The 23,768-nt window shown below is 42.6% G+C and overlaps 1 protein-coding gene across 1 annotated transcript in view; it reads right to left on the minus strand.

Annotated features, from left to right (window-relative positions):
* The window catches only part of G9a (histone-lysine N-methyltransferase G9a), a 153,493-nt gene that overhangs the window by 25,390 nt on the left and 104,335 nt on the right, over positions 1-23,768 (minus strand). The window contains exons 17-21 of the mRNA XM_070530331.1: positions 16,856-17,000; positions 8,504-8,581; positions 7,703-7,818; positions 5,727-5,813; positions 368-446 (exon numbers count right to left, since the gene is read on the minus strand). Coding sequence (XP_070386432.1) covers positions 368-446; positions 5,727-5,813; positions 7,703-7,818; positions 8,504-8,581; positions 16,856-17,000 — 505 coding nt within the window. The remainder of the gene's footprint in view (positions 1-367; positions 447-5,726; positions 5,814-7,702; positions 7,819-8,503; positions 8,582-16,855; positions 17,001-23,768) is intronic.

Below are 23,768 nucleotides of genomic sequence, written 5' to 3' on the forward strand. Positions count from 1 at the left end.
GGGTTCTCATTTGAGGAAAGTGAGAGTAAATGGACAGGCAGTGTAGCTCTAATAAAATATATTATTGAAGCATGGCAAATGTCTGTGATAGATATTATATATGAAGAAACCTTTTTTTTGCCCCGGGCCTAAAATTGCCCCTCATAATATATTCAGGCTTATACTGTGTTCTTTATCTGTCTGTTATTATGATGTCCTTTCAAATTTTGGGGGGAATATTTCATAGAAAGGCATTGCACTCATCCAGTATGCTTTCAGTTTCAAAAAAAAGAAAACCTTTTTATACAGTTAAAGAAGATTTTTATCAGGTTTAAGGAAGTGCTGCAGTGCACTTGGCACACATTACAATGGAACAGAAAAGGCTTACCCGATTTTCCAAGTCAAACAGGTATGAGTCATCTTCTCGCTTATCTGCCTCTGAATCCGAGAGCATCTCTCCAATGTACCTGTAATGATAGGCAGTGAAACATCCTTGGTGCGACATCAATCTCTTCAATGTTTTGCCATAAGGATGTCTCACAGCGATATCCGAAAGTCCTGTGGAAGCACCACTCATCATTTTACAATCTAAAGGCCCCATTTAAAGTTATCAAATTTTTTTTGACAATGGAAACAAAATAAATATATAAATTAATTAATTAAGAAAGAAATAAAGCTATTTTAAAGGGCCCCTTCAGACAAATTTTGTAGATGCATAGGGTACAGCCAAAGTCAATCATTCAAACCAAAAATTTGTGTGACCGTTTCATATTAAGAGAGCTACAGATGATTACAAGTTACTCTCCTCCATAGCCATGTGTTTTCTCCTGAACTTGTTTGCCGAATGATCGGGGCTAAGCTGCACCTTCACTGGCTCTGTGTCACGATAGCACGTCGTGTCGTCTACTTGCGGTTTCTAAGAGCAAGCACGCAAAACCTCTCCAACCTTTCTGCCAGCAGCTTGGCAGTCGACCCCAAGATCGAAACAGCGTGTGTTGCGAGCATTCTGTCACAGCACCGAACGTGTCTGGTATTCCGGTAACCACAAGCAAGCTGGGCATTTCGACGGATAGGTGGAGGTGTAAGCTCAAGCTGATGAAGGAACTTTAGCGTAGACATACGTGAGCGGCCTGATCGGTCTGCACAGTCCAGCCACCTGGTGGCGCAGAGCTTAACAAGCCAAACAGAGGGCTCGCACAATAATAGAATGGAATAACCTACTATCACGTATAGCTACTGAAGTTAACTTACCATCTTTCCAAACCTTGTTGCAAGAAAACGGTTAGTGGTAGCAGATTAGTTATTACTTATTGTTACGTGCACATATTAACATATTATGCAAGAGGTTCTTGTGTTTTCATGACTAAGTGCATGTACCCCTTGTTCATACTATTTATTTTATGTTCCTTGTGTGTGTGTTTATTTCATGTAGTTTTATTGTGCATATTTCATGGTTGTGCCCCCCCCCATGTAACACCCTCGCGTGAGGGCCCTTAGGGGTAATGTAAATAAAATAAAATAAAAAATAAATAAATAATATTGTTCTAACCAAGTGTAAAACATTTTAAACATTTACAAAAGCAATGCGTTAATGATCATGCTCCTGCAAAAAAATGTATGCAAGCAGAAAAGAAGAGTACACTTCGTTACTGCTGCTGTGTTTGGTCGAGCTCTGTGCCACCAGGAGGCAGCACCACTCACGTTTGCGCTTCTGCTCATCCCGTGATACGGCCCGGTCAAATGGCCATGCCCCGTCCCCCTGCGCTTTCGTTTAACCAAATGCCGGACTCCCAAAACGCTATCGTGGTAGTAATCCTCCGGTGTAAAGTGGCGGCCGCAAATGCGCAAATTCTGGCTCCGATTGGATATCGACAGTACAATACGCTGCAGCCCCTCCACTTGTCTGCTGCCTTGCAGAGGGACAGAATGTCGCAGCTTGACATATTGCCAGTCGCTACATTTGCAGCCCACAACACAAGAACAGCAACTCAGTGCTCACGAAAAGACTGAAGCTGACGCTGGAGCTCTTGTCAATACGGAGCAGGTTGTAACACAAGCAGACAAAACTTGCTATGTGCCAGAAGTGCTTAAGTGTATTGAGAAATTGTTCTTGTGCATTCTCTTACTTTCTTTTTATAGAAAAGAATTTTAAAATATTGTAACTATTATGAAGGACATTTGTTCACCATAAAGTTGGAAAAATTATCGATGATGTGCGCTGGGCAGTCAATCGAATAGCTCACCCTAATGGCGTCATTAGGGCAATTTAGGTCAAACGGTTAGGGGCGGTTGAAAATTCAGCCAAGCGGTGTGCTGCGATCAGCAGTGATGTACATTTTTAAAACCTTATAATAAATTACACACTTTAAGCGGAGCACTTAGATGCGTCAATTGATGATCAGAACTCAGTACATTTGTAAAGAATCGTGAAAATCGTTTCAAGTCCCTTAAACCTATGGCCAAAAATGGCACTAGAAGCTTCGCCAACACCTTTGTAATTTCAATTACCATGTCTCTGCTAGCTGCAGAGACAGCTGAGACTACACATACAGTAGACTTCTGTTAATTTGTATACAGTTAGTTCCGATTTCTTGGTTAATTTGATCCCAACCAAAGGTTCCGGCCACTATATACTTGTATACAGGGTGTTTCAGCAAACACTTTCAAATTTTTTTTTTTTTAATTGTCTGTGGCAGTTTGCCTGAAACACCTGATAATTCATTTGTATAGGCGAAAGCTTTCGTTATTTCGATGAAAATGGCCATTGCCGGATTATTTGAACATTCCTGGTCAGTACACATGCACCTGACAACGATGGCTGCATCTGTCTTGGTGGCACTAGGGGATCGTATATGCGCTGAGGACACATTATTTGCCGCCAAAAATGCTGATCTCCAGCCTGCCTTCGACAGACTTCTGATTGAAAACAGACAGCAGCTCATAAATAAATTATTACTGCATTTAACTGATTACACACACACATACACACATTCATGCACAAATATAGATACATACATGAGAGCATATATGCATATGTTTCCATATACAGTGAATGACCGATTTTCCGGACGGCCGATAATTGAGACACATTCGCAGTGGCGCCACGTACCCCATAGAGTCAATGTATAAGAACGTCTGCAATTTTGGACACAAAAAAACCTTTGCTGTCCAATTTTCCAGACTTTCTACCATGAAAGCATTAACCATAGCCAGCACCACCACATTTTCACTATCTCGCCTCCTCGAACAGGCGCTCTTGCATGCAGATCCGCTGGCAGCCGTACCAACCACCACGGCAACGCTACACCTAGCTACTTCAATTTTCGCTATGTTTGCTGCTGTGTTTTTCATGGAAACATTTCACCACTATTAGAAATGGCGCCGACTCTGCCCTCGTAATACTCTGCAATGTCTTGGAAGCTCGGAAAGCAAGGCGAGTTGCATAATGACGGCTCCCGAAAGTCACCTTCGCCTCAATACAGCTGTCACGCAGCGAAGCATACGCTAAGTATAGCAGTGAAGCGTACCAAGTGTGGGAAGGGGCAACTGTCACGGGACAGGGTATTTATTCCTTAATTACACACGTGTGCACCCGTCATGTTCTATCAGAGTGAGAGCACTGATACGCCTAATAAGTGTACTGGAAGGCCTTCAGAACTATTTTGGACGTGCCTGTGGTGATTTCAGCCCTTGGGGGCAGTAAAAGGCATGCTTTCGGTTTTTTCGGACTGCCCGATTTTTTGGACGTTATCGCGGCCCCTAGAGAGTCCGAAAAATTGGCCGTTAACTGTATAATTTTCAACCTTCATTTATCTAGTCCAAGGTGCATATTTAGAACCATCTTGCTTCTATGAGATGACTTAAATATAGGGGTGTGCGAATGCTCAAATATCACCGAATCAAATCAAATAGTGAATGTTTGACTAATTCGATTAGCAAAATGATTATCTACTATTTCATTTTTTATTGGTGTAGAGACCTGCACAGTGCCACATGATGCATGCGCCACGAAGCCCCTCATGCTCAATGCCGCACAAGCGAGCACCTCACATCATTGCTTTCAGCACAAAAGGAGTGCCAAGAACGCCACGGACAGGCTGCCCAGGCTGACATGGTCGCAGACTTGGTTTCTGCTAGCGTTTCTGTCCTATTGCATGTGTTCCCTGAGTGCTCCAAGAGAGGCAACAAACACATTCATCTATGACCTGAGATCTCGCCCAACAGACCATGGTGAAGACATTGACCTACCAATAAATTACACAACACTACAGGCTCAGAAGATGAAGACGCCCCATACCACACCCAAACCTCACGAAAAGCCAGAAAGCCACGTTCATATTAATAGACTAACACATTTCCCCTTCCAATCAGGATGCATCTGCTATTCCCCACACAATTCGACGCCCAACATAAATTCTGCAATCAACCAGGCACTCTCAGTCACATCATATGGGGGTGTGTCAACAACCCTGACCTGCCACCCCCTTCCCTGGGCAGTGGAAGATACTGCTGTCCAGCTCCCTACCTCAAGATCAACGTCTGCTGGCAGAGAGGGACAGTCGAGCCAAGACAGCACATGGCTACCTGGAATAAAGCTCCACCTCATATACTGAACGGCTGAATGTTTTGTCTCTTACTCTCGGCAATATGCTGGGATCGCACACACAGCGCCCAAACAGAACAGCAGAACAGCACCGCGTTGGCTAGGGCCACCATTGTCGGTACAAGGTTTGTCCAGATCAACAGCATCAATCTTAACGATAACATGATGCAGACATAGGAACTGTAACAAAGCAGCACATAATTTCTAAAGTGCAAAGATCGGACCAATTAGCCATCAGAATGCACACAGATTGTGATGGATACGTGGCAATGAACGCCACTTAACAGCAACCAATCTAACCCATATGTGCTATCACTGAATCAATGAGCCACCCATACAAACATATTAGCGGAAAGCATTTCGCTACGGCTTACCGCCTATTAGCGTAGCGGCCAACGACGAATTTGCCATCATCCTTCGAAAATGAGAACATTTGACAGGTGGCAAATAACATTGAACGCGACATTGAAAAGATGCCTGCTCTCCACCGACAGCACCGAACTACACAGCAGCAACGACTATGCACGAAGTGGTGATTAAGCCACGTGATGCGCGATCCGCGCTTTTATCTGTCGCACAGATTGGCCTTACCATAACCCACTTGCCGTAAAGATGGAAAAGCCTTTCTGATTTTAGATGAAAACTGGAAAGCAAAACTTTCTATGCATTAAAAGGTTGCCATATGACACAGCTCCACTATTAAACTGAGAACTTCATTGGTATTGTACAACATATCATTAATTCATTAGCTTCAGGGGGAAAATAGCGCTTGATTTTAGTTGACATTGTACTGATAAATTATTTTCCAGACCTTCATATAGATTTTAACTGTATCAGTGCTGGCATACCAATTTGGTGTTCTCTTTAATAAAGGTAGACCATATTGTACATCTTGATTGCTAAGTACCTGAGTTGCCGATAGCTTGCTACATTGTCGTTGTGCGATGCCGGGAGACTCCTGAGCATGTGTGGCATCCCGTTTTCTTGCCCAAGATTTACAAGCATTAAACTTTGTGATACATTTTCTGATATTCAATTTGAGATCTACTATTCGGCACCCACACACCCCTACTCAATATGCCTAAAAGTAAAGCAGCAAGGTGCCCCTAAACAATCCAAGTTCCCCAAAACATTAAAGACTTACTCGCACACAAATGCACCCTGGGGAATATCCTGCAAAGTGCGAACACCCCAGCCTTTTCCCTGCGTCCGGAACAGCTGAAGATGACACCTGTAGGTAAAAGTGAAAACGTGCTACAGAAAATGCCATCCTTCACAGTTTTCAATATTTCATTAGTGATGCCTCAATAGCCATGCTAGAAATGCATAAGCAAAAAAAGGTGCACTGGCATTTACTAGCCCAGAGCAGTGACTGCACACAGTAGAGACTAAAGGAAATAGTGAATTGCAAGTCCTGCAAATAAAGCAAGATTTTATATTCAGCACATAAGCAATGGTGCAGGGGTTCACTCCACGATCACACATAAAAAGAAAACCATCCACTTCCTGTGCACAGACATATTCTTCCCGATTTCTTTATCTGTTACTATACAGCACAGAATTAACTTTCCCGCTTACACTTACAATGACATTTCAAGCAGCTTTGTGCATCTTTCCCTGCACTGCTATATTCACAAGGTTGCAGGGCATTTTCATGCCACACACAAAAGCAAAATGCAAAAAATAACAGAATTCCTCATTAAAGGGCCCCTCACCAGGTCCCATAGCAAATTTCGGTTATATGTAGGAAGTTGTTACATGTCCTCTAGGGAGCGTTCTGCCACAAAAATTTTTCAAATCGGCTCATTAATAGCCGAGATAGAAATATTTCAGTGCCGCGAACCCATGATTTCAGGAGGCGGGCTCCACTGCATAGCAAGACCCTCTCCACTCGCCTTCTCTAGCCTTCGCAAGCGAAATTCCTTCCCTGCATTCTCCCATGCCAGACCTCAAGGATCGCGTGACACACACGTCACAGGCTTCGCCTTCACCTTTTTCTCCTCACTTTTTTTTTTTTTGTGATGCGCATTTTTGCCGGCAGCATTGCGAGTGAGCTGTTATCGCTTTGAGCAGCGCACTATTTTATGGGCTGTGCACAAGGACACGCGACTAGCAGTACAATTCAGTGCTACACGAATACTGGCACAGAACAAGCGGATCGCAGAGCATGATCACATACTGAAACACGCTAGAAAATGGCATAGTTTCGGTACCTGCGCGCGAGACCGCACGACCGTGGGAACAAGCAGACGAAGCCAAAGTACATCTCTCTTGCTTCAGTGTGAAGTAAAGCAAAAAACATGCAGACATTCTGTTTGTGTGTTTTATTATATCTCTAAACTTCAATTCGTCAATTCAAGCAACAGATCACAAAAATAACAGACGGTGCCTTGAATAATTTTTTAAGTCACGTGTCATTACGAGTGACATCACACTGCGGACTCGAGTATGTAGGCGCAGGCACGCGAGTATGTCACCATCCAGTTTGGAGCACAGCGGCCGTGAGGAGAGGGAAGAACAGCGTTCGGTTTGAAATTCAGATCCTTCTGCGGCGTGTAGCGATGCAATACTTTGCAGACACGATCGTTGTCGTGCAATGTATGCTCTGTGCTTGTCAGCCCAACATGGCCAGACCTGGTGAGGGGCCCTTTAAACAAAAGTGTGTTGATGAAATAAACATTTAATTTTTTCCTTCCTCCATTCAATAACTCAACCTTCAGATAGTTCAAAAGCTTTTGCCAGTCCCATGAAATCCAAACCACAAGCTTTTACTACATGTGCCATTCAAACATTCAACAAAATTTTAATTGTTTCATTAAAAATCTATTTCTTTTCTTGTCATGCAGCGTTCACACTATCATTTGACTATTTTTTTTACCTTTCATTTTAAGGCTACAATGAAGGTATGAGACACACCATAGCAAAAAGCTACAGAATAATTTCCTAAATATGAGGTTCTTAATGTCCACTAAACATGGATGTTTCTACATTCCACTGCTGGTGAAATAGTTACAGGCTTCAAGCAGCCTGTAACTGAAGTCATACAACCAAACATAATCCCATTATTAAAGAAAAGAATGGAAAAACAAAAACAAAAGAGAAACAGGCAAAAAAACATACGTGATGCCTTTCTGGACAACTCGGTTGCGGCAGTCACTCCAACAGAGACATGCTCTACTACACTCAAACAGCATTGGAGGATCCAGTAAGTTGAAATCCGGAACAAGACAGCCATCCTATGGTAAGAAAAAAGAAAAAGAAAAACTATCCACTGAATAATCTTGACATTTTCACACCACCAATGCTTCAATAATATCCCCCCCCTTTTTTCCCTCACCCTTCAATCTTCACCCTAAGCTGCAACCCTTAGTCTCACTCCTTTCACTTCTGCTGCCATTTTCCAGCATTTAATTCTAGCAACACATTTTTATGACAAGTCAAAGAAAATCTCTAACACTGTGGTGACAATGCGTTTACTATCACTGCAACTTCCCACTGTACACAGGCGAACTACAACATCAGGGGAAAAAAAGGCTTCACAACTTGCATTTACGCAAGCACCTAGTAATAGTTATGATCCATCTGTCTAAATAAAACATAGTAAATTTTTCACTGGCTTACAAACTAAGCAAACACATTTTAAATTTCTTTTTAAACATTTTGTATCAGTTTTCAAAGGGGGCAAAAAAGTACCAGCAGCTTACAGAGGTCATAACATCATAAAACAGAGCAAAATACTGACACACCCTTTACCTTCATGTAAAGTAATTTTACCAGCATTCAGGACTGCTGAAGCAACACTCTGCTTTAGGTTATCATACTTTGACAGGTGCAAGGTTCGATGAGCAGAAGGTGAATGACTCAAATATTCTTGACTATAATGCAGGCATAAAGCAGAAGTAGAAGAAAAAAATACTGCACCTCATCATACCAGCACTGGTAACTGATGCTCGAGCAGACACAGCTCTGTGATGCACATTTGTCTTGGCACTTACAACTCTGCAAGAAAAGCACAATGACTTTGTGACAAGCTTATGAACACAGGTAGTATCAATTTTTCACTAAGACAGCAACACCAAACACTTTGCATTTGTCACCAAAACAATTCTACACAAAACTAGCAGGTGCTGCATCTAGCATCCTCATACATACATTCATATCAATCACATGCTTTTCATAACGCTAAGTGCCCCACTGTTTCATTCAATATTGAAAGGCACTTATGTGTTGAGATACTGATGGATCGAAGTCAATATACAGTCACTCCTGCCTATACCAAACTCGGATATTTGGCACTATTGTCTATATCAAACAGTGGCAACATCCCCTCAAAAATGCTATGTAAAAATATCAAAAGTTGTGTGCATATACTTAACTCAGTATGCTAGCACATTCATATACTGAATGGCATGCCTCGCTATGGCCTGCAAAGTGCATTTTTCCTCAACACTTGCTACTCTGACTGTGATCACTTCTTGCACATATGATGACAGTGTGATGAGACATAAAAATTATAGCCAGCCATGATACCTTTATAAAGAACGATGGTAAGATTATGTCACGATCAGGCCCCGCCCCACACTCTGCGAACTGGCATACCTGATGTGCCATCTGTCACAGGCATTTAAATACATTGACAACTCCAGTCAACCCCCTAGATTACATGGTGCGCCAGCTAGCTCTCTAAGGCTGGGGCTTCATGCGAGCACATCGATTTCATCAGCCATGTGCCAAAGCACATCAAACGCATGTGCAAAGCACTGCGGTCACAAACACTGCACAAAATAACTAGTTGTTTGGCTTTGATCCACAACTGTAAATTGTGCGGCAGTTTTGCACATCATGACACAAAAAGATTGAGCTTTTCTCTCTCTCTCCTTTTTTTAAATTTTTACATCATATATTTGCTATTTTAGAGAAAACCAGTCAAAGCCTACAGTGAGCATGGAGAAACAAGTATTTGAGGAGAGGAATCTGTTAGGGCGCGAGAGCGCGAGCAGGCAGCCCGATAAAGTCATGGTTGGGCGACGAGGAAATGCAGTTTTCGCCGCAGCATGACAGATGATGCGCAGAGTGCGTTGTCATCGTTTACATGTTCTTCTATACAAGACCTTCGCGATATTGTGATATCGTCTCACATATTGTAAGTTTTCCGAGATTTCATTCTGTAATGTCAATAAATAGAAGTGGCGGACATTTTAGCAGCAGCTAATTACATGCAGTACTACGCTTGAAACGAGCTACTAGTAGTAATGCCGGAGCGGACGGCGTCGGCCAACGCCGCCATATTTTTCTCGCTTGCATGTGGTGCGAGTGCAGGCATAGGCGACCTTGGCGGGAAAAGCTCCCAATTTGGGCGTGCAAGCTGTCGATGTTGCTATATACAGGCTTTTCATCTCTATTCGAGCTCTCGCGGGCTTCCGCATTGCACCGGTGGCGCTGCCTTCTCAGAACTTGCGTGCACTTTCCAGGTTGCAACAAAGGCAAGCACTTTCAATCGGTACTTTTTCTAGGACGAGGCAAAAATGTGTCTGCAATGACTACACATCCTCCAAGGAAACGGTAATTACATTCAAAGTTCCGACTGACCCGGTACGGTTGGAATTGTGGGCTCATGCAATTCCAAGGAAGGATTGAAAGCTCAAGTCTTGCGACTATGTCTGCGAGAAGCACTTCTCCCCCACTGCTTGGGTGAGAAAAGTGAGACTGTGTGTCCTGCCGCCTCCAACATTTGCCATCACTTTCGATCTCGCATTTTTAAAGAAAACATATACATAATAGATTTGGCATTCTAAAAAAGTACATCCCGCAGGTAATTGCTTTGTGACGCATTTCTTTAATTTTTCAAGGCATTCAGAGCCGGCGAAGAGGTGCAAGAAACACACTCATTCGTGCCTAAAGTGCTAGTGGTGAATTGCCACCGAACGACTCTGAACCGGCGAGCCTCTTCGGAGAGCGAGTCGACTCACAACAGAGGGCGCATCAGTGCCGTGCCTTACGCCGTGACATTCTAAGGACGCCCAAGCAAGCACTGTTTCACCGCAATAATTCTTGCTCCGTGAAAGTGGGCACGTTCCTTTAGTGATCAAGAACCCGTAATGCAGAACTACAAGCTTTTGTGACAAGAACCAACCCTAGCTGTGTTCGATACATTGCTACAATTTGCAATGATCACATTATGACACAATGACAGCACTGTAATAAATGAAAGTAAGTTTGCAAGTACTGAGAAACAATGACTAAGGTTGTGAGACTACCTAACGGCATGGCATTGCATTACTAGGCCATGTAAATATAAGTATAAAAATATAGGTAAAATATATAAAGCAGAGCTAGGCACATGCTACAGCATCTGACACACAATACAGCCTTCAAGCTATAAATGTATGTGAATTGCTCTGCAACTTTCCTTCATTGTCAACCACACACGCACTTGTTACCAAGCACTGTTTTCATTTACATGTGACATTCACATAATTTATTTATAGCAGAAGGAAAGAAAAGCACCTTTCAAATATTTCTAATACAGTAGAACCTCGTTCATACGTTTTCGAAAAAATGCGAGAATAAACATACTAAATGCCGTGCCTTACGCCGTGACATTATAAGGACGCCCAAGCAAGCACTGTTTCACCGCAATAATTCTTGCTCCGTGAAAGTGGGCACGTTCCTTTAGTGATCAAGAACCCGTAATGCAGAACTACAAGCTTTTGTGACAAGAACCAACCCTAGCTGTGTTCGATACATTGCTACAATTTGCAATGATCACATTATGACACAATGGCATCATCTTTCAAGACTGCAATAACTGATTATCTTTTGAATTTATCACCTTAATACTAATAATTGTTTGAGCATGTATTTTTTATTATTATTGTACCCACCCCCCTCTGTAACGCCCTTTTGGGCCCTGAGGGTACTGTAAATAAATAAATAAATAAATGGGAAAACGTACGATTCAAAGTAAATAAAAAAATGTGACAGACTGAACCATTGTTGACATCTAAGCAATGCAAAGCGTCACGTGTATCGTTGCGGCACGAGACGCCGATGTGCGTCGAGCTGGTGGTGCTCCGGCAGCCCGAGACGCGTTTTGTTTTTATACTGCATGGTGTTTTAAGAGGGAGATGGGAAATCGAAGCAAAACGTGATGCCCACATTGCGCTGCCTGCAGCAAGGAACAGCGGCATGTTTGGATTATCACCTACTAAAAGCGCGCAGTACGCTACCAATGGCACTACGCACCACGCGCTGTAAAACAGACAGGTGAAGTGCTTTTATCACAATAGATTTGGTGGCGATAGCTGCGAATTCGGCATGCGACGACCCGAACAGAGATTTGCTAGTACCGGAATAAGAAACTGTTCACACCGTCGTTTTCCCGCGAGATGGGCAGCTATATACTGTTCTTGATCGTGCGCGCCTCACACCTTTTCTTGTTCACATGGGATCTAGTGGCCGGAAAACATATACAATCGCAGTCTGCAGCAGGGAACGGCGGCGCATTATGGTTATCACCTATTAAAAGCGTTCGCTATGCTTCCGATGGCACCACGTGCTGTGAAACAGATAGGCGAAGATGCTTATCTTAATAGGATTGGCGGTGATAGCTGTGAATGCCGCGTGCGATGATCCCAGAAAAGATTTGCTGATACGAAAATGAGAAATTGAGTGTGCGCCGGTGTTTTTATGTAAGACGGGTGGTTGAGTATAGCGGTGAAGTTATACTCAGTTACACTATAGCGGTGAAGTATAGCAGTGAAGAGCGCGTATATCCATGCAAGGAGCATGGCAGAAAGGAAAGTTGATGCGAGAAACCTGTTGGGACCTTTCCATCCTGTCGCATGTGCACAATGCCCTCTGAAGCTACCTGGGTGTTGCCACATTAGCCTCTTGACAGCTGTAATTATCCGTGACTCCCCTCAAAAGCACTGCAGAAACCGCTTAACTTTCTACTAACATGCTAGTCCAGAGGGGGGAGGTAGATAGATTGGTTGAGAGGAGGGGGGAGAGGAGGCAGAGAATGGGTAGAACCTATGCAGTTGCAAAATGAGCGAATAACAGCCTTGCCACTCTCGCAGTTCCCATAAAGGGGGAGAGGACAGGAAAGGGAAAAGGCGCGAGAAGGCAAGGAATTGCTACTATTATAGACATGACAGCGGTTGCGGTCAAATTGAAGATGGTACGGTACGTTTCTGCTATTTCTGAAAAATGAACACCATGCAAATTTGTGACGTGAACAACTGACGCAGGGCGTACAGCTGCAAAGCCGCATTAAAGCACCGTAGGGTCGTGACTCTACCGAGGTCGCACGTCAAATTAATACTTTTGTGCTTGCCACAGTAGTTTGGCGACTATGACATTCCTGGAGGTTGCAGGTTTGGTCCCAACCATGGCAGCCACATTTTGACAAGAGCAAAATGCAAAAACGCTAGTACACTTAGATTTAGGTGCACGTTAACAAACACCAGGGTGTCAACATTAATCCAGAGTCCGCCACTGTGATAACTATCATCAATCAAAGAAATCAGCATAGAAAGCTTCATTTACATCTATTCCCGCAGTGTGTGGGGTCCACATAATTTTTGTTTTCTTTTCTTTAGCTCGATCTGCTCATGCCCATGCATTTTTGCGGCTGGACATAAGACAGCGAGTCTGCTGCTGAGAGACCCCACAACTAACACTGTGAAAGCAGGATGTCAGGCTCATCATAGAAGTAAAGCAGTTTGTCTATGATGCCGAGTCTGATTCAGTCATAGAACTAACAAAGTAGCCATCAACTCGAATTTAAAATATTCCATTTTCCCACTCTACCCACCCAGTTATGCGCCGTCAAGGAGCCCCACGTTTCACACAATGAAAGTTATGTTAACCAATGCTTGAAGCTTCATGAGGAAAAAATAAACACTGGAAACGATCATCACGGATGACACTGACATTGTTGTTATCGCAGAGTCATGGCTAAACTCTGATATCGAGGACCATGAACTTCTGAACAACCCATCGTATACCGTATATAGGCTAAATAGGACCCGTCGTCGGGGGGGGGTCTTGGTATTTGTCAAATAATGCCTGGTCTCTTCTCGCTTATCTACTGAAGGTCACCACGAGATCCTTTGTCTCAAGAACGTACTGCCGACAAGCACGACCATACTGATTTCTTGTTACCGTCCCCCTGATTGTGACATTACATTTACAAACAAACTTAATTCCATCATATCCAATCTAATCTCCTGTTTTCCTCATGCTAACCTCGTGCTATGCAGCGACTTCAACTTTCCGGATACTGACTGGGAAAACTGCATCGCTTCAACCCGCGCGTCCAAATATTTCCTAGAAGCAGTCCTTATGTACAACCTTAGCCAAGTAGTTACCAGACCTCCTCGCAGTAATAACATTCTTGATTTAGTACTTACTACCAATAATGAACAAATAAATGCATTACAGTATGTTAGAGGTGTTAGTGATCACAACATTTTGTTTTTTAACATAGCTATAGAACTTCCTACCCGCCAGCCATCTACTAAATACATCCGAGATCACAATAAAGCTAACCTTGCAGAAATTAACAATCAGCTAGAATTGAAAGCATATTTAGCGCCAGCAAACAAGGACGTAAGGGAGATGACAACACAATGCGCTAACTTCAACAACTTGATTTTCAGGAAGTACACCTATATAAACCATGCACAGTGGCGCCACCTTATCCAAATCTTATCCATCCAAAAAAGCCGTCTCCTTATCTAATAGGTCGATTGAAGGGGCACTAACACACGTGTCTCTATTCCGCCAGATAGCCTGCGCTTCAATGATCTCTCGCACGTCTTTATCTTTGTGCTTCGCAAGAACCCGACAGGATTCATAGACCGGCGCACAGCCGCATTCTTGACAGTGGGATGACAGATGACCGTTTTGCTTATTTTTCACAGTTTGGCAATGTTCCCGCAATCGGTCAGAATTGTTTTTTGTAGACTTCCATCAAGCAGCTGGTTCCAGAACAGTTGAGAAAAACTGGTTACTCTATAAACATAAACTTTTGTCTCTTCTTGATGCTCAAGTTCCTCTTGTACGTATTCGGGGGGATGCCGGCAGACCCTGGTATTCAAACAACCTTAAAGAACTACCTAGGAAAAAAGAAGCGCATTTTCCGCGAACTCAAATGACACAACAATCCACAAAAATGGGAAAAATACTTCACGGTATTGCGCGAATACTCAAGTTTGCTGAGACAATCTAAACGCAAAAATATTTCACCAGGACCTGCTGAGCATTCTGCATGACAACCCTCACAAATTCTGGAACTCATTATCACTTAAACGTACTTCATGTCATAGTATCACATTAATCAACTCGGATGGGTCTCCTATTTCAGTGAATCAGCGTCCCGATGTCATGAACTCTTATGTTTGCTCGGTTTTCACTAATGAACCTCCCACTGATATTCCTACGTTGCCATCTACTCACTTTTCAGAAATGCCGGCTATTATTATAACTACTCAAGGAATCTCCAATTTAATCGATAACCCTAAACTTTCCAGTGCACCAGGCCCAGACGGCATAACGTCCAAAGCTCTAAAGGGCACCAAATCTCAATCTAGCCGCTTTTTGAAATTGATTTGCACTCAATCTATTGCCTCATCCACCATTCCGAATGATTGGGAAATTAGCAGTATTGTACCTTTGCACAAATCCGGTAGTCGTTCCAATCCATGTAATTACCGCCCTATTTCCCTATCTTGCATACCTTGTAAAATTCTAGAGCATATATTGTACTCCAGCATTGCATCTCATTTAGACAAGCACTCTTTTTTCTTTCCCAATCAACATGGATTTAGACGAGGCCACTCATGTGAAACGCAGCTGTTCGAATTCACCACAGACCTTCACCTCCACCTTGACTCCCGTTTCCAAACCGATGTTATCTTGACTTTGAAAATGCATTTGAGCATGTTGCCCATCTACGTCTTACTGCAAAACTTGCTTGTCTTAATCTCGACCCACTTGTATTGTCCTGGATTGAATGTTTTCTCACAAACCGTTCACAGCACACTGTCATCGATAACCTCAAGTCGTCAAGTAGTCCAGTCTTGTCAGGTGTACCACAGGGCTCTGTGCTCGGGCCTCTTTTGTTTCTAATTTTTAAAAATGACCTCCCTAACAGCATTCTTTCATCAATTCTGTTATTCGCTGATGACTGCGTCCTGTATTGGTGCATATCCTCCAATAATGACCAATTAATACTCCAGGAAGACCTAAGCAAAATAGCAAATTGGTGCTCTATGTCCCTCAATGTTTCCAAGTGCAAGTACATGTGTGTAACTCGCAAGCGGGACATCCTTAACCACCAGTACTCTCTTAATTCCACAGCCCCGACTAAAGTTGACTCTTACCGTTATCTAGGCTTTACAATCACTAATCAGCTTACGTGGTCTGCACACATAACTCAACTTTTGTTCTGAATCACTTGGCCTACTCAAAAGATCGATTTTTCTGTCTCCTGTTCTCTTACGCAAGCTCGCTATGAATGAGTATGCCTCAGCAATTTGGAACCCTCACCAGTCTTATCTTATTAACTCGCTCGAAGCAGTGCAGAATCACGCAGCACATTTTACTGCTTCAAACTATGACTGGCATACAAGTATAAGCGGCATTTAATCATCCCTCAGCATCCCTAGCCTAACACTTCATAGGAAGATTTCACAACTTTCCCTTTTCCACAAACTCTATTATAATTTCCCACATCTCGGGAACACTCTTTTTACTTCCGCCCAACCGCTTTCCTAAGCGTCTCTTTAACAACCTGAGTCTACGTCTTCATGGTTCCTCTAATGCCTTCAACTCTTTTTTACCTAGTGCTATTGAATTGTGGAACGTGCTACCCAACAGCATAGTAAATGAAAGAAATCCAGATAAATTTAGACACCTATTGTCATGTTTTTTAAACCCTTAACCTACCACTACTATGCTGTTACTCTAACGTCTAGCTTTTTTTTTACTTCTCTGTTATATTGCCGGTTGTGTTGCCATTTCTACTGCCGGTTCGTACCTTACTTTGTTTTGTCTTTAATTTTTCTTGCCCATCGTCTACTAGCATGTACACTAAGTTTTGTTTACTGTAGTACAAATGAGTTAACCATTGTATAATAATGACCATAGTGTTTCTTGATGCTCTTGCCCCCCCCTTATGTAATACCCTGAAAGGGGTCCTTAAGGGACACTAAATGATGATGTGACCTGCTTGCTTTTGGCCAGGATATGAGCAGAGTCACACACCTGCAAGGCAGTGATGGAGCGGTCCAAAGGAACAGCAGCTGTCTGGCAGTTCTCAACCAGATACAAGAAGTCAGTGGGAGCAGGTTCATCATCAACTCCATTGACACACGAGATTGGATGTGGCTCCTTGCCCCTGCTGATGTCCCTGTGACCACAAAATCAAACAATTGCAAAATCCACAGTACTGCTGAGTCTGGCAATAAGCCCAAGTTTGTCAATGCACAAAAGTAGATGCCCTGGCTTTGTGCAAAAGTCTACGGCATAAAGTTATCAATACCACATGCAATAAAATCTTTTATGCTTAAAGCAAATTCAAAAAGTTGTGTTGCTTCTCTGACCAGCACGACATCACGGACTCACAGGAAGTGCGCTAAGATCTTGTGTCAAGCTACCATTTTCAAGTGTCAAATCATTATTGCCTTTTGAATCTGTTAAAATTATATTTCCAAGGAAAACAAAGCACAGTCGTGCCCTCCTCTTCAAAAGAACTTAAAGTGACCAGTTTTGATATAGATCCTTGAACCTTCAATGAAATGCATCACCATGCAATTTTCCTATAATGCATTCTTTGAGCCGACAGGGCTGGGCAGCATTGAAGATGGCAACGATCTGCAGGATTCTTGATACTACATACATTACAGGGTTACCCAGCAAGAATTATCAAGTTTACGGTCATCTAAAGAGTAAATGTTGGATCTGCTATCTTGCCTCACATGAAAACCTTCAACCGGCCATGGTGGCTGCATTTCGATGGGGGTGAAATGCAAAAATGCCTCTCTCGATGCTGTTATTTCATTGCAGTCTTTTCTCCGACTTCTTGCACATTTCATTAACAGGTGAAAGCTTTAAGTGTTCAAGCATATACTAATAAGAAGCATCCAGTCATAGATTCTTCACTTGAAGTGACTTGAGCCAAAGACTGCATGCTTTTAGATGCTGGTATGAAGTGGAAGCATGTTACTAGGTTTCAAACAAGTAGAGCCTGTTGGACAGGGGCTTAGATATGACAAAATTCACTTCAGGAAACATTTTATTCAGTTGACTTAATGGTCTCATAACGTAAAGGTTCCTCTTAAAGAAAAATAGAGCTAAATACTAATACCTAAGTGGTGTTTCATGATCAAGAAGTGACTCAATTAGTTGTTTAGAGACCTGCAGTGGCAACTTCTGGTTCTGAATTCAGCTTCTGGTTCTGAGGAGCACTACGTAGCCTCACTTGCTGGGTAAGAAAATGAAAATGGCAGTAATTTGCTTAACCCAACGAAAGTTTCTCCTACTTGCAAAACTGAAAACTGCAGCATGATCAACAAATTTATGAGGCAAAAAAATTGGTAGCTTCCAACAGCTCAAACAATAAAGCTGAACTGAGACTTAGTTAAATATAGTGAAGTGTCTAAGATTCAATGCATATATCCAGATAAAATAAAATTTATATTTCTCTATCTTGCATTTGTACCTGAAGTTCTTTTTGCAAATATCATGTGTTTATATTAAGGATACAATTTTAAAGCATCTTGCACAAACTTGCTTAAAGACCACAGGGTAAAATTACATGGTATACCAATATACTCATATTTTATTGCTGATTTGGGGGATAAATATCTCAAAATGAAAACAACTTCCAGAATTCTTACTAAGTAAATATGCCTTCAGCACTTGCTTCAATACTGCAATTACAATATGTGTGCTAAAGCTATTATTTAGAAGCTCACAAGCAAGATTCCATTAACTAAGAAACTTACTATAACACAACTTCTGATGTGCACAGGGTTCGTACAGAACATCCAACTCAAAATTCAAGGACAATTCAAGGATTTCCAGATTGCTGAAGGTCAAAATTAAAGGAGGTTAATATAAGCTTCATTCATAACGTAAATTATAAAAAATCCGAATCTCCCTCTTCTTAGCAGCAATTCTTTATACCTAAGCAGCCACTTAATTGCACGCATGCTTCAAGCTTTTCAGGTTGCTTTTAAAGTCGACTTTCTCATTGTAACAATGTCAATCAAATTGTGAAAAGTCGCACACTTCGCTTGATGAGGGTTAATAAGTAGTGCCCGGCTTGATCCAAAGATACTTGTCACATTATGGCCAAATAGCTGAAACTTACTTTCTTCGAGGCATTTCTAGAGCCCAGGCCTCAAAAATGGTGCCATGATATCATGGCTGCAATGTAAACCAACTAGCAAAACAACAAAAATGGTGGTGTGGTTTGGCCGCTTGATCTGGCTTCGTCTAGCATCACGATGGCAATGGCGGTTTAAACAGCCTGTCGTCTGTGGCTCTTGACATGCCAGACTGCAACTGCTTAGCGAAGCTCTCAAACGAGAATACATCAATTATTTCCCAATAGGCACTATCCACGGCATAGTGCCAATGCGGAGTTTGTTACCTTGATTGTACATATGTCGGCCCCAAGAACAGTTTTCAAGGAAATCAAGGAGTGCATTTCTTTTCTTTTTTTTTCAAGAAATTTTAAGTACCCTTTAATATCTCTTTTTTTTTTAATTTCAAGGGTTTTCAAGGCATTCAAGGATGTGTACGAACACTGAATGTGCGCAACTGCTATAAATTTTGTGCACAGAAATGAAATTTCTTTCAACTTACCAATTTTAATACTTAAAGTTAGTTCAGCTAAAATAACTGGTATGGTTGCTTCCTTGCATGCAATATCAAGCAGTTGCAGTGTGCCAGTAAGCTATGATGGCACTGCCACTTTAGTCTCAGATTACAAAATGGTCCCCATTAGGTTTCAATTATTTGTCTATTAAAAATTTTGTTTTAACGAAGTTCTTGCATCTTCAGCAACACTCAAAAATGTTGAAAGGACCCTCTACATGACCACACATTTGTGCCACGAGCAAACACCTAGACATCTATGTTCAAAACTCTTTTCTCTAGGACACTTTGCACATAGATTAATCAGATTTTAAGTAGAGAACCAATTAAAGGTGCCTTAAAAGACCCCACACCAGGCCCGATTGGAAATTTTGGTTATACTACAGCAGAAAACTTAAACTGCTGTCTAGGAATAGTCTTACTCCATAAAATTTTCAAATATGTCCATTTTAAAGGAGACAGGAGAAATTAAATTGTCGCGTTCCCATGCTGCCAGGAGGTGAGCTTCAGTGCCGACATGAACACTCTCACCCTTTGCCTCAGCTGACACCTGGAATCAACATTCCTTCCCTGCCTTCTGCCAAGTAATTGTGTCACATTTACATAATGAGCCTTGCCTTTTTCTTTTCCAAATTCTTTCTTTCTGCACGGTGCACTTCAGTTGGAGGTTTTGCCCATTCTGCATTGGATAACTTATCAAAGTCATGCGCACTAATCAGTGATGCTGCTGGCAGTGCATCTGAGACGGAGGTCCTTATGCATATGGTTTTGATTCTCCGGCAGAAAGCCTTTCTGCATGGACTGAGTCAAGCTTGTCAATACATATCTTTCTGTTTACATTGTCCAGGAGACCCCTATTTCCCATCTGTAGCTCTGTGTCTGTTAGAACAGTTACTGGATGATATCGGAAGACTAGTAGACAGCACTTAAATCAGCAGCTTTTTGTTTTGCCATCCTGGCCCTGCTGAGTTTTTTCAAAAAAAAAGAAGAATGATATCCTCCTTGAAGAGTGTTTTAGCTTTTCCTTGTTGTGAGAAAATGTAGAGGAGGTGCCTGCCTCCGCAGATAATCTTTCAGGCATAAATTGTGAATTGAAGCCCAGTTCTTAGATTTAAATATTTGCCTGTCGACGGTAATGCGTTTAGCATTGAATCAATATGGCGACACAACATCACCGTCGAAGCGAGTTATGTATGAGGTGTGTACTACTACAGCAGGACTCCTCTTTCGCGCTTCCATAAGAACACTTGGCACATCTAGCAGTGCTGCCGCACAGCCTGCGCGTGCTTCCACAATGCATGGCACACCAGTGCATGCAAATAATGCAAAATGGTTTCTTTCCTGATTTCGTTTTTTCCTCTTAAGTAGTTACTCATGGCAGGTTTCTTTTCCATTGCCGCCACCCATGAGATTAATTCAGCCTCTTTAACTTTCCGCTTGACCTTCTTTGTTGCTGTGTTGCCCACCCCACAGGCCGCATACTTGCTGGTAAGCTTCCTAGTTCTTTTCCTCCACTGTGAATCAATGTTTTGCCTGTACAGATACCTGAACACTCTCCCAGCCCATTTACTTTCTTTCATATTCCTCAGTCATTCTTCAAAATCAATTTTACTCTGAGCTTCCCTCACTACAAAACTTGTCCAGTCCATATCACCCTGCACAGCTTCATTTGTAGTCTTCCCGTGAGCGCCCAATGCGAGGCGACCCAGTGACCTTTGGTTCCCGCCGAGCCCTGATTGTACCCCTGATTTAAAGCAAACAACCGCATTTCCAAAAGTAACTTTCTGGATGTGCAGCGCCATCTATTGGCCCTACTGAGAAGTCTGCAAGTGGCCTTTGAGATGAAAAACAAGGTGCACCAGTGTATGCAAACGCTGAGAATTGCTCCCTTGCTTGCCACACACCCGATGGCACATACTCAGTGACCCAAAGTTGGCGAGTGGTTCAACGAGCGGCACATGCCCAGTGCATTCATGGTGCAGCTTGCTAAAGCATTGGCGTGAAAGACGTTCACTGAAAGGCAGAACATACCCAGTGAATTTGTGGCACAGCCTGATAAACGTCAGAATGCCGTACTTGAGGAACCTTTGTGACGTGGGTTCAATTGCACAAAGCGTCAGAGAAATTCCATTTGGCTAAAAGTTGTTTAGTCCTACATTACCATTTGATAAATGTGTTATGCAATGCTGTTTGACCTAACCGTCTGGTCTATTGACAAGCTTGTAAATGAGAAACAAGTTTTTTAGGCTACTTGGTGTACCCTGACAATGACAGTAATGAAACGAGGGGACAGAGCATCACCAGACGCACATAGTGCACTGTGTTTGTATAAAGAGATAAGTACGACACAACAACAACCTACATCGCTTTAAAGGTATGCAAAGATGGTGAGGCTGGTCAAAAAATAAAGAGCCCTGCCTAAATCATGACAACAAATTTGTATATAGGCTGCCTAAAACTGAGGCATTCTAATTGAATGACTGTATACTAATGTAATTAGCGTTCTTTCGATAGTTCGTGCACATTCCAGTACGTCTCTATGTGTGTATCTATGTCTCTAACCATTTTCCTATCAGCTTCGGTCACTGGGTTGTAAATGTTCTAATGGGTAGGACACTGGGCTGCTGTGCAGAGGGAACCGTGCTGAATATCAATCGCTGGATCAACATGAATAAGTGACTATGTGACACTGGATATGTGCCATTATTCAATTAACCTCTTTGACGGCAACTTGGGTATGTTCCACTAGACATGTGCCACATTTCAATGAACCTCTTTGATGCCAACTTGGGTCACTGGGTATGTGCCACTCTTCAATGATAAAAAAAAAAAATACTTGAAAATTCCTTTGGTGCTGAGTGGAATCGAACCCATGTCACAATATTCGGATAATCTTGTCAGAATATACTGTAATATCCTGACTCAACTCTCATCCTCAAGTGATCGCCCAACCCCCTTTAGGTAAAAAATTTATTATGTCAAAACCACCAAGTCATCGCCCACCCCTAGAGGACATAAACAGCAGGCCTTGCAATTTGCGAAAAATACCCTTTCGAATGGTGCAACTGCAAAATGAAAAAAAAAGGAGAAAGAAAGAAACATTTATTCACACACCTAGGCAGTTGCAGTTGTTTGCAACAGCTGGTGCATTCTTTCGAAAGGGGTCTATTAAAGCTGCAGTTTTGCGGACCATATTCCCACTGTCTCTGTTGTTGCCAGTGGTGTTACTGCCTTCTTGTACATGATGAGGAACAGCTACATAGTCAAGAATAAAGTGGAGATTATCAAATGGTATCAGAACCACGGAACAAATGTGGGTGCAACCAAACATTTCATTTTTTATTTTGTTATAGCGCAAGCTTGAGAAGGACAACAGAAGGCACATATCTGACACACACAGCGCTATTTTCTTTAAAGTAGCGCTGTGTGTGTCAGATATGCGCCTTCTGTTGTCCTTGTCAAGCTTGCGCTATAACAAAATAAGATATGCCGTACCAACAAGCCCCTATTGCCATCCACACATTTCAATGTGGACAGCAAATGTGTGTGGGGGTGGGACTTGAAGTGCTGCTGTGTGAGTGCCACGAAAGTAGGAAGTATAGACGCACCATCCACAGCGGCCGTGCTGTCTTCAGTGAAGAAGTGAACGAGGGACTGGTGGATTTCCTAACAACGGAACGAGCGGCAGAATGATTGGTGAGCAACTGTAGCCTTCAAGAGCATGCAAAGCAGCTTGTCGGGAAGATGGGGTTCGGTAACTTTGTGGCCTCCCATTATTACCTCTCCCAATAGAAGAAGCAGTTCAACGATCCACTGCATTGAACGTACCTCCCCACGCCTATTTCATGCTCAAAATTCCAGGTATTGCACGTCCCTTTTACTTTTCAGTTACTTTATCTACATTTTTTAGTGTAGAGAGTGACGCCAAAGCTTATGATACTGCAATTCCTAATCGACAATTACACTGATTGCAGCAAACGTAAAAGTGACGTGCTCAAAAAACGGCTGGATGACTTCTCTCATGCTGGCCCAATGTGTCCCCCAAGTCTGGGGGCCAAACAAGAACGACGCCCGGTGCCTTCTTTTGCTGGACAAGGCACCGGGCACAAGACCGAAAAAGCCCAGAAGGACCTAAGCAAGGTGGACACCAATATTGTGTTCATACCAGGCCGACACACATCAATCCTGTAGCCTGCAGATGTGTCCTGGATCAAGCCCTTTAAGGATCATCTTCGACGCATATGGGTCAACTTCCTGAGAGCAGGAACAATCACCACCTAAGGGCAACCTCAAG

This window comes from Dermacentor albipictus, chromosome 1 (genome assembly GCF_038994185.2).
Source record: "Dermacentor albipictus isolate Rhodes 1998 colony chromosome 1, USDA_Dalb.pri_finalv2, whole genome shotgun sequence".
NCBI lineage: Eukaryota > Metazoa > Arthropoda > Arachnida > Ixodida > Ixodidae > Dermacentor > Dermacentor albipictus.